The sequence below is a fragment of the Babylonia areolata genome, chromosome 34, assembly GCF_041734735.1.
Source record: "Babylonia areolata isolate BAREFJ2019XMU chromosome 34, ASM4173473v1, whole genome shotgun sequence".
Classification (NCBI taxonomy): Eukaryota; Metazoa; Mollusca; class Gastropoda; order Neogastropoda; family Buccinidae; genus Babylonia; species Babylonia areolata.
The window spans coordinates 9,485,874-9,497,968 of NC_134909.1; the positions used below are offsets into that span (position 1 = coordinate 9,485,874).

General features: G+C 45.7%; 1 protein-coding gene across 1 annotated transcript in view; it reads left to right on the forward strand.

The window, feature by feature from the left end:
* LOC143277463 (ubiquitin carboxyl-terminal hydrolase 25-like) overlaps nucleotides 1–12,095 on the forward strand; it is a 52,790-nt gene that overhangs the window by 24,462 nt on the left and 16,233 nt on the right. Inside the window, exons 11-15 of the mRNA XM_076582298.1 lie at nucleotides 1,444–1,571; nucleotides 2,998–3,093; nucleotides 4,367–4,564; nucleotides 5,566–5,894; nucleotides 10,978–11,048. Coding sequence (XP_076438413.1) covers nucleotides 1,444–1,571; nucleotides 2,998–3,093; nucleotides 4,367–4,564; nucleotides 5,566–5,894; nucleotides 10,978–11,048 — 822 coding nt within the window. The remainder of the gene's footprint in view (nucleotides 1–1,443; nucleotides 1,572–2,997; nucleotides 3,094–4,366; nucleotides 4,565–5,565; nucleotides 5,895–10,977; nucleotides 11,049–12,095) is intronic.

Consider the following 12,095-nt stretch of genomic DNA (forward strand, 5'->3'; position numbering starts at 1 on the left):
GTGAGAGGGTGTGGGTGGGTGGGTGTCTGTGTGGTATGTGTGTGTGTGGGAGGGTGTGGGTGGGTGTGTGTCTGTGTGGTATGTGTGTGTGTGAGAGGGTGTGGGTGGGTGTGTGTCTGTGTGGTGTGTGTGTGTGTGAGAGGGTGTGGGTGGGTGTGTGTCTGTGTGGTATGTGTGTGTGTGAGAGGGTGTGGGTGGATGTGTGTCTGTGTGGTATGTGTGTGTGTGAGAGGGTGTGGGTGGATGTGTGTCTGTGTGGTATGTGTGTGTGAGAGGGTGTGGGTGGATGTGTGTATGTGTGAGAGAGAGAGAGGTTGAGGTGGGGTTTTTTGGGTTTTTTTTTGTTTTTGTTTTTTGGCCTAGTGCGGTCAGCTGAGCTATGAGCAACAATGATAAATAAACTAGGAAAGTGTATATTTTTTTTTTTTTTTTTTTTTTTTTATAAACCAATCCATCCGATTGCAAACTTGCCTCTTCAACTTGCAGACAGCTCAGACATATTACCATTACCAATAAAATGTAGAAACGTTTGTTTCTAAACTGGCACAGGTATCTTTTCCATCTGATTGTGTATGTTTGCATGTGTGCGGTGACGATGATGATGATGATGATTAAGTTATTGTTGTTATATTATTGTTGTGTGTTATTATTATTATTATTATTGTGGCTGTGATTGCTATTATTGTTAATAATAATAATAATAATGGATACTTATATAGCACACTATCCAGAAATCTGCTCTATGTGCTTTACAAAAACGATTTTGATAACATAAAACATTATATCTATGTTACATACACACACCAAAATGTGACCACACACACACGCACACACGCACGCACGCACGCACACTGCATACATACATTTTAACATACATGTGTATCTAACAGCTACCCTAACACATACGCACACATAGGCAGGCACAAACTTACATAAACACACGCACACACAATACACATTCATATACATGCATGTAGTTGTGGACCTGCCACAATTGAACTTATTGCTGAGGGAAAAGGTGAGTTTTGAGACGAGATTTGAAAGATGCGAGGGAATCAGAATGACGGAGGTTATCAGGGAGCTTGTTCCACGTCTTTGGCGATTGAAAAGAAAACGATCTGTGTCCATAGGTCTTACTTCTGACGTGAGGTATCCTGAGAAGTCGAGTATCAGAGGAAGAACGGAGCTGGCGAGACGGGGTATAGATATGGATGAGTTCAGAAAGATACTTTGGGCCAGATCCGTTGACTGTTATTACACACTTGGAAGAAACAGAGGAAATTCTTCTTCTTCTTCTTCTTCTTCTTCTTCTTCTTCCTTGTCTTCTTCATTTTAAAATTATTGTTATTACTAGTATTGATAGTAGGAGTGGTAGTAGTAATACATACTTCGAAAAGTAGCAGAAGAAAAGGTGAAGGACAGTGGTATTTTGGTTGGTTTCAGTTGTGGTTCACCCGTTTACCCCCGGTGCTGACCTTTGAACTGTGCCGCTTTCAGTTCAACCAGCAGCTAGGACGACCTGAAAAAATACACAACAAAATTGAGTTTCCCAGCGTCATCTATGTAGACAGGTAGCATCCACTGTTGCTTTGATACCCACTTTTTTTTTTTTTTTCTCATATATGTGTATGTTGATGGATTTTTGTAAGATTTCTTGGTGATGTGTATAATAGAAATGATTGTCATTTTTGCATTTTTGCATACCCATGTTTATGAAGTATATGAAGTAGTTACTTAGAAATGTGTGGCATGTTCTATAAACAAACGTATCTCTCGAATGAAAGTGTGATTTTGTTGAGTGTTTATGGAGTTGAATTTCTCTTGAGGCGTGTGTATGTTAATAAGTGTAATTTAGGTATTAATGTGTAGTTTTATGGAGTGTTCGTTTGGTACTTATGTTGTTGTGTGACATGTTTATTGTTAAATGTAAGTTGAGCATAATTTTATGGTAGGTCTTAATTTTCTTGGAATACTTGAAGGTAAATACATTAGCTGTTACTAAATGTTCATGAAGTAATCACAGTAATGTGTGGCATGTGTATGAAAAAAAAAAGGTAATCTAAATATTAATATACATTAGGTCTTAATTTTGTTTAGCTTACCTGTAGATCAACACATTACCTGTGTAAAGGCACACACGTGCATTTTCTCAGTATGTATGTCTGTGGGCATGGTTTGCAGCATGGTGTGTAGATGGAGGTACACGTGCGCCTGTATGGGGTTGTGACGACCTCCAAAGGCCAACTAGCCCACAAGGCTGCAGCACTGAGAGCCAGTGCGGTCTTGCCTCCTAGTTTGAGAGTCACAGTAATTGTATGGTTGTCAGTCATGTCCGACTGTGGCCACCAGAGCAGCAGAGGAGGCATTTGTTGTCCTGACTAGAATTTAATCATACTGCCTTGCCCAAGTTACGTCCTCACTTTCTTGGGCTTCAGGACAGTCGGCGTTGGGATGGTTCCAAAAGACCAACTAGCCCCCCCAAGGCTGCAGCACTAAGAGCCAGTGCTTTCTTGCCTCCTAGTTTGAGAGTCAGTCCTTAACAACAAAAAAAAGACCTAAGCTTTAAATGACTTCCCATTGCAGTGGAGAAACCATTGATCATACAGCTCCTGCTTTTTGCTCTTGGTTCAGCTGTAAGCTTATGTCAGTCTGTGATATAAGCCGAGCGATGGGCTGAGAGTCATAGTCTTTCACAGAAAAGACTTAACTCACTCAGTACGGCCAGTCCTCTCTTCTCCTCTACACAGACCCCTCGGATGTCCAGTGGGTGTCTGAACGACCCAGCCTTTAGCTTCCGTCGTCAGATTTGTGGTATTCTTTGTCAACATTCACCTCTTCAGTATAAGAGCCTTCCGCTTGCAATATTTTGATGATGGTAATTGGGGTGAAACGCTATTAACGTCGTCTCTTTCGCTGTTCGTATGGAGAGAGTTAAGCTGTCAGTGAATTCCCCACCGCAGTGGAGAAGCCATTGATGACACAGCTCTAACCTTGCAGGTATCTAGAAAGCAACAAGACGACCACGAGACGGAGGAGGGAAGAGTCCCGCAAACTCAAAGAGCAGCTGACGGCTGTCCAGGCCAGACTGGACAAGTAAGCCCCCCACAGATTTGTCTGTATGAAATTCAGGCTGCTCTCCCCAGGGAGAGCGCGTCGCTACACTACAGCGCCACCCATATCATTGGCACTATACAAGTATCCATATCAAATCATAGGCACTATACAACTATCCGTTTATGGTAGACGCTTTATGAATATCTACATCATATTGTAGGTGCTGTATAAGTATCTGTATCATATCCAGGGATGCCAGCTGTAATGATTTCACTGTATTTTGTCACGCTCGATCGCAGTTTGTTCTGTCGTTACGCCAGCATTAAAATTTTTCCGATGAGTTCATTTTTCGACTACATAGCATGGTCACATGCTTTCCTGCCATAACATTATCCAGATGCTTAAGACTTACCAATCACTAGGCCAAGGCCATCAGTACTAACCTTGAAAGCAACAAGATGACCACGAGACGGAGGGAAGAGTCCCACAAACTCAAAGAGCAGCTGAAGTAAATGTGGATGAAAATATAGGTAAATGTAGATGTGAATGTACATGAAAGAGTGTGGATATAGATATAGGTAAATGTAGATCTATGTAAATGTACATGAAAGTTAATGTGAAAATGTGGATGTAAATGTAGATTGAAGTAAATGTGGGTAGATGTATTGGTAAACTTACATGTCATCATAGACGGACAGAAGTAATTGTGGATATAGATGTAGCAGGCAAACATAGTAAATGTGGATATAGATGTAGTAGGCAAACATAGAGTAAATGTGGATATAGATGTAGCAGGCAAACATAGATCTATGCAAATGTAGTGAGGGTTTTGTAGATGGAAGTAAACATGGATATAGATGTAGCAGGCAAACATAGAGTAAACATGGATACAGATGTAGCAGGCAAACATAGATCTATGCAAATGTAGTGAGGGTTTTGTAGATGGAAGTAGACATGGATATAGATGTAGCAGGCAAACATAGAGTAAACATGGATACAGATGTAGCAGGCAAACATTGATCTATGCAAATGTAGTGAGGGTTTTGTATATGGAAGTAAATGTGGATACAGATGTAGCAGGCAAACATAGAGTAAACATGGATACAGATGTAGCAGGCAAACATAGATCTATGCAGATGTAGTGAGGGTTTTGTAGATGGAGGTAAATGTGGATATAGATGTAGCAGACAAAATGTAGATGTATGCAAATGTAGTGAGGGCTTTGTAGATGGAAGTGAACGTGGATGTAGATGTAGCAGGCGAGCGTAGATCTCTACAGAAATGTAGCGAGGGCTTTGTTTGCATTTTGCAGGTTTATGAACTACGGGTCGGGCAGCAAGCGATGCCCGCTCCATGACGTCTTGCAGTACACCCTGGAGTTTGCCGAGAGCAAACCCACCTTCCCCTCCTCCTCCTCCTCCTCCATGTCCCCTTGCTCTGTCTCCTCTCCGGCTCCCAGTGCCGTCTCTGTGTCGGACGTGGAGATGGAGTCTCCCAAGACTGGCCTCAAGTGAGCGACACGCTGTGTTTGATTGTAATGATGATGGTAGTGATTACTGATATAGCACACTGCCCAGAAATCTGCTCCAAGGATGCTGTGCAAAACACTTTTTGTTTACATGACGCATTGCATCAGTGTTATGTGCATGCACCAAAATGTGACAAACGTACACCCAAATGTGATAAACTAACTAAACACACACACACACACACACACACACACACACACACACACACACTGCATACATACATTTTAACATACATATGTACACAGCAGCTGCCCTCCACACATACACACACATAGGCATGCACAAACACAGACGTGCACACACACACACACACACACACACACACACTGGTATGAACACACACAATTGTGTGTGCGAGCGTGTGCGTTTGTGCAGCATGAAGGTGGAGGAAAACAAAGTGCAGGTGACAGGGAAACACCCTTTCCCTTATTGGGTTTTTTTTTTTCCAAATTTTCTTTGCAAAGATGTACTACAAACAGGACAACAATGACTAGATAAATGAACGAATAAGTAAAGATGAATACTCTCTCTCTCTCTCTCTCTCTCTCTCTCTCTCTGTCTCTCTCTCTCTGTCTCTCTTTCTGTCTCTCTGATAATCCATACAAGCATGGAATTCATGCCCCTTCATAAACCCATGAAGATGAATTGTGTGTGCAAATGAAGCAACCCAAGTATTGTACGTCGTCGAAAGGCACAGGCATTTTGTGGTCCATTGCGAGTCGGCAGTTTCACATGACGAATGTCAAGAAATAGATTCAGTTCAGATCCATGTTTAGTTAATTTGCTTCTGGAAAATAGTTGAAAAGGCAAAGTTTTATTGTACCCCCCCCCCCCCCTTCCCCAGGATTTTTTCACAGTCTGTTTCTGAGGTTAAAATTTTTTAGGGTGAGTGGGGCGGGGTGGGATAGGACTAGGTGGTGTATGAATGAGGGTTGAAACCTCACTTATCCCCCCCTGCTTCCCTCCCCTTCACCCCCAACAGCTCCAGCGGTGCGGGAGGGACGAGCGACGACATGGGGGGTGGGTCTTCTCCTCCCCCCCACCCGGGGCACCCGTCGACCCTGGCCTCCTTTCCGGACACTCCCTCGCCCGCCCCTGCACCACCCCCCAAGCATTCCTCGTTCCCCACCCCCACCCCCACCTCCCCGACGGGTCACCGGATGTGTGTGGAGGCAGGGGGGGACGGGCGCGCTCCCCCCTCCTCCAACAGCGGCCTCTCCCCCACCCCCAAGCAGGTCAGCGACTCAGAGCTGAGGGTCTTGCAGGGCTGCCTGCGACGCTGGCGGCAGGAGGTGGAGAGCGACGTTCGAGGTAAGGGACAGGGGAGCGTGAAAGTGTGTGTGGGTAGGGGGGCATGGGTGGGGGGGGGTGAAGGGGGAGATTTCCAGATTCCAGATGGTATATTCATGTATAGGCCTAGGCCCCATATGAAGGGGTATGTGAACATTATTCTTTTATATATGTAGGCAAACATCACATTGTAATGCATGTTAACATCCAAATATTCAATTAAACGAACATATATGTAAAGCAGTGCTATGTTTCAGTATATAGAACAATAAAATGCTGTCATGAAGTTACAGTTTCTCAGAATTTGAAAGCTTTATATGAAAATTGAGAAAATTTTTCGAACAGTTTCAGGAAAGGTTGATGACATTAGTAAGTTCAGTTTAAACAATGTAGGTTGTCAATAATATTTAGGTGGAATGAATTCTTCTCGAATGTTCTTAAAAGATGGACAACAAAGAACAAACTGTATCTCATTGTCTTGTGAGTCTTTACATTATCGACAAATTAAACTGTTATCATTACATGTTCTGTATCTATAATGATGGACCGCGAATTCCGAAATACTTAATCTTAATCCAGTCGTTATGTATTTTAAATGTCTATCCATATTTAACACCAAGTAAAGGTGGGAAGGATGGGTGGTGGGAAGGTAGATGAGGTGAAGGCAGGTAGCTGGGATGGATGGGTTAAGTGAGCAGGTAGGTGAGGTTGGAAGGTAGATGAGGTTGGAATGCAGGTGAGGTGGGAAGGTAGATGAGGTGAAGACAGGTAGCTGGGATGGATGGGTTAAGTGGGTAGGTAGATGAGGTTGGAATGTAGGTGAGGTGAAGACAGGTTGCTGGGAAGGATGGGTTAAGTGGGCAGGTAGATGAGGTGAAGACAGGTAGCTTGGATGGGTGGGTTAAGTGGGCAGGTAGATGAGGTTGGAAGGTAGGTGAGGTTGGAATGTTGGAATGTAGGTGAGGTGGGAAGGTAGATGAGGTGAAGGCAGGTAGCTGGGATGGATGGGTTAAGTGGGCAGGTAGATGAGGTTGGAAGGTAGGTGAGGTTGGAATGTAGGTGAGGTGAAGGCAGGTAGCTGGGATGGATGGGTTAAGTGGGCAGGTAGATGAGGTTGGAATTCAGGTGAGGTGGGAAGGTAGGTGAGGTGGGAATGTAAGTAAGGTTGGAATGTAGGTGAGGTGGGAAGGGAGGTGAGGTGGGAAGGTAGGTGAGGTGGGAATGTAAGTAAGGTTGGAATGTAGGTGAGGTGGGAAGGTAGGTGAGGTGGGAAGGGAGGTGAGGTGGGAAGGTAGGTGAGGTTGGAATGGAGGTGAGGTGGGAAGGTAGATGAGGTTGGAATGTTAGAGTGTAGGTGAGGTGGGAAGGTAGGTGAGGTTGGAATGTTAGAGTGTAGGTGAGGTGGGAAGGTAGGTGAGGTTGGAATGGAGGTGAGGTGGGAAGGTAGGTGAGGTTGGAATGTTAGAGTGTAGGTGAGGTGGGAAGGGAGGTGAGGTGGGAATGTTGGAATGTAGGTGAGGTGGGAAGGTAGGTGAGGTGGGAAGGTAGGTGAGGTGGGAATGTAGGTGAGGTGGGAAGGTAGGTGAGGTGGGAAGGTAGGTGAGGTGGGAAGGGAGGTGAGGTGGGAATGTAGGTGAGGTGGGAAGGTAGGTGAGGTGGGAAGGGAGGTGAGGTGGGAATGTAGGTGAGGTGGGAAGGTAGGTGAGGTGGGAAGGTAGGTGAGGTGGGAATGTAAGTAAGGTTGGAAGGTAGGTGAGGTGGGAAGGGAGGTGAGGTGGGAATGTAAGTAAGGTTGGAAGGTAGGTGAGGTGGGAAGGGAGGTGAGGTGGGAAGGTAGGTGAGGTGGGAAGGGAGGTGAGGTGGGAAGGGAGGTGAGGTGGGAAGGTAGGTGAGGTGAGGTGGGAAGGGAGGTGAGGTGGGAAGGGAGGTGAGGTGGGAAGGGAGGTGAGGTGGGAATGTTGGAATGTAGGTGAGGTGGGAAGGTAGGTGAGGTGGGAAGGTAGGTGAGGTGGGAAGGGAGGTGAGGTGGGAAGGTAGGTGAGGTGGGAATGTAGGTGAGGTGGGAAGGTAGGTGAGGTGGGAAGGTAGGTGAGGTGGGAATGTAAGTAAGGTTGGAAGGTAGGTGAGGTGGGAAGGGAGGTGAGGTGGGAATGTAAGTAAGGTTGGAAGGTAGGTGAGGTGGGAAGGGAGGTGAGGTGGGAAGGTAGGTGAGGTGGGAATGTTGGAATGTAGGTGAGGTGGGAAGGTAGGTGACGTGGGAAGGTAGGTGAGGTGGGAATGTTGGAATGTAGGTGAGGTGGGAAGGTAGGTGACGTGGGAAGGTAGGTGAGGTGGGAATGTTGGAATGTACGTGAGGTTGGAATGTTGGAATGTAGGTGAGGTGAAGACAGGTAGCTGGGAAGGATGGGTTTAGTGGACAGGTAGATGAGGTTGGAACACAGGTAAGGTTGGAAGGTAGGTGAGGTGAAGGCAGGTAGCTGGGATGGACGGGTGGTGAGAAGGTCGGTTAAGCGGGACAGAGAGAAGCCTTGGTTGTAAAGGGATCGAACAAGTAAAATACTGCAGTGTATACGTGTTACAAGCGCTGACAGTTTCACAAGCTTCAGGCGGCTAAAAGAGTTGTATCCCATGTGCTTTTGTACTGTGTGGGCCCAGAGTGTCTTGATCAGAACATTTTGGTTCTGCGTGTAATTGGTTTCAGAATAGAGTCTGACTAAAAAAATATATATATATAAAAAAGCCCACAGCTCAAAAGTGTGGAGTTACACATTGCAATGTTGGTTTTCAGGCTTGCAGCTGACTAAGACTGTCTTGTTTCGGTGTGTGTGTTGCTGTGGGTTCTTGTACGTGTGCTAAGTGTTACTCTGCGCAAGGTACCTCAGTTTATTGTGTCATCAGAAAGATTAGCGCCCAGACCACCACTCGAGGTCTAGTAGAAGGGGGACTAAAGAGAGAAAAAAAAGATCCTGATCCTGGTCTGTTCATAGGTTGTATTTGATGTTTGTGTGTGTGTGTGTGTGTTTTCGAGGCATTCCAAAGAGTTTGTGCTGCTGTGGTGCTTGCTTTTTGTATCAGAGCTGTAGGCCATGGTGTGTGTGTGTGTGTGTGTATGTGTGTGCATGTGTGTGTGTATGATCGAGCCACTCCCGACAGTTTATGCTGAGGTGTGCTTGGTTTCATGATGTTGGTTTCAGAACTGAAGGCCATGATATCTGTGTGTGTGAGAGTGTGTGAATGTGTGCGTCTCCTCAAGCCACCCCCAACAGTTTATGCTGATGTGATGCATGCTGTTGGTTTTAGAACTGCAAGCCATAATTTATGTGTGTCTGTCTGTCTGTCTGTCTGTCTTTGTGTGTGTGTCTGTCTGTCTCCCTTCTCGAGCCACTCACAACAGTTACAGCTGATATGATGGTGTGCTGTTGGTCTTAGAACTGCAGGCCAAAATGTCTGTTTCTGTCTGTCGGTCGGTCTGTTGGTCTGTCTTCTTGAGTCACTCCCAACAGTTTATGCTGATGTGATGCATGCTGTTGGTCTTAGAACTGCAGGCCAAAATGTCTGTGTTTCTGTGTCTGTCTGTCGGTCGGTCTGCCTTCTTGAGTCACTCTCAACAGTTTATGCTGATGTGATTCATGCTGTTGGTCTTAGAACTGCAGGCCAAAATGTCTGTGTTTCTGTGTCTGTCTGTCGGTCGGTCTGCCTTCTTGAGTCACTCCCAACAGTTTATGCTGATGTGATTCATGCTGTTGGTTTATAACAATGATAATAATAATAATAATAATAATAATAAAATACAGGCTTATATAGTGCAGTACCTACACCTCAGAAGAGGCTCACCGCGCTTTACAATAAAATATACAAATTTAAGACTAACTGATGTAAAATATGTACGAAGTCAACACATTTTCACACAACATTGGCTAGAATATACATATGTAAGACAAAATGGTTTTAGAACTGCAAGCCACAATGTGTCTTTCTTTGCGTGTGCGTGTCTGTCAGTCTGTCTCCTCGAGGCACTCCTATGCTTATGTGATTCATGCTGTTGGTTTTGGAACTGCAAGCCATAATGTGTCTGTGTTTGTGTGTCTGTGTGTGTGTGTGTGTGTCTGTCTGTCTGTCGGTCTGTCTGTTCGAGCCACTCCCAACACTTTGTGCTGATGATGTGTGCTGTTGGTTTCAGAACTGCAAGCCATAATGTGTCTTTGTTTGTGTGTCTGTGTGTGTATCTGTCTGTCTGTTTGAGCCACTCCCAACACTTTGTGTTGATGTGACACATGCTGTTGGTTTCAGAACTGCAGAACTGTCTGTGTGTCTGTCTGTCTGTCTGTTGGTCTGTCTACCTGTTGGTCTGTCTGCTCGAGCCACTCCCAACACTTTGTGCTGATGTGACGCGTGCTGTTGGTTTCAGAACTGCAAGCCATAATGTGTGTGTGTGTGTGTCTGTCTGTCTGTCTGTTGGTCTGTCTGTTTGAGCCACTCCCAACACTTTGTGCTGATGTGACACATGCTGTTGGTTTTAGAACTGCAAGCCATAATGTGTCTGTGTGTGTGTGTCTGTCTGTCTGTTTGTCTGTCTATTGGTCTGTCTGCTCGAACCACTCCCAACACTTTGTGTTGAGGTGACGCGTGCTGTTGGTTTCAGAACTGCAAGCCATAATGTGTCTGTGTGTGTGTGTGTCTGTCTGTCTGTTGGTCTGTCTGTTCGAGCCACTCCCAACACTTTGTGCTGATGTGATGCATGCTGTTGGTTTTGGAACTGCAAGCCATAATGTGTCTGTGTGTGTGTCTGTCTGTCTGTCTGTTGGTCTGTCTGTTCGAGCCACTCCCAACACTTTGTGCTGATGTGATGCATGCTGTTGGTTTTGGAACTGCAAGCCATAATGTGTCTGTGTTTGTGTGTCTGTCTGTGTGTCTGTCTGTCTGTCTCCTCGAGCCATTCCTAACACTTAATGCTGATGTGATTCATGCTGTTGGTTTTAGAACTGCAAGCCATAGTGTGTCTGTGTTTGTGTGTGTGTGTCTGTCTGTCTGTCTACCTGTTGGTCTGTCTGCTCGAACCACTCCCAACACTTTGTGCTGATGTGACACATGCTGTTGGTTCCAGAACTGCAGGCCATGATAGCCAGCCTGGAAACAAAGCTGGCCAAGATGTACTCCGACGAGTCCATGCAGAAAGTGAGCTGGATAGTGTGCTGCCCCTCTCTTTGTGTGTGTCTCTCCCTGTGTCAGTCTCTGTCTGTCTCTGTGTCTGTCTGTCTCTTTGTGTCTCTGTCTGTCTCTGTGTCTGTCTGTCTCTTGTCTCTCTGTCTCTGTGTCTGTCTGTCTCTGTGTCTGTCTGTCTGTCTCATCTCTCTTTCTCTGTGTCTGTCTGTCCCTTGTGTCTGTCTGCCTCTGTGTCTGTCTCTGTGTCTTTCTGTCTCTTGTCTTTCTCTGTGTCTGTCTGTCTCTTGTCTGTCTGCCTCTGTGTCTGTCTGTCTCTGTGTTTTTCTGTCTCTGTGTCTTTCTCTGTGTCTGTCTGTCCCTTGTGTCTGTCTGTCTCTGTGTCTTTCTGTCTCTTGTCTTTCTCTGTGTCTGTCTGCCTCTTGTCTGTCTGTCCCTTGTGTCTGTCTGTCTCTGTGTCTGTCTGTCTCTGTGTTTTTCTGTCTCTGTGTCTGTCTGTCTCTGTGTCTGTCTGTCTCATCTCTCTTTCTCTGTGTCTGTCTGTCCCTTGTGTCTCTCTGTCTCTGTGTCTGTCTGTCTCTGTGTCTGTCTGTCTCATCTCTCTTTCTCTGTGTCTGTCTGTCCCTTGTGTCTGTCTGCCTCTGTGTCTGTCTGTCTCTGTGTTTTTCTGTCTCTGTGTTTTTCTGCCTCGTGTCTGTCTGTCTCTGTGTTTTTCTGTCTCTTGTCTCTCTTTCTCTGTGTCTGTCTGTCTCTGTGTCTGTCTGTCTCTGTGTCTGTCTGTCTCATCTCTCTTTCTCTGTGTCTGTCTGTCCCTTGTGTCTGTCTGCCTCTGTGTCTGTCTGTCCCTTGTGTCTGTCTCTGTGTCTTTCTGTCTCTTGTCTTTCTCTGTGTCTGTCTCATCTCTCTTTCTCTGTGTCTGTTTGTCCTTTGTGTCTGTCTGTCTCTTGTCTCTCTTTCTCTGTGTCTGTCTGTCCCTTGTGTCTGTCTGCCTCTGTGTCTGTCTCTGTGTCTGTCTGTCTCTTGTCTCTCTTTCCCTGTGTCTGTCTGTGTCTTTCTGTCTCT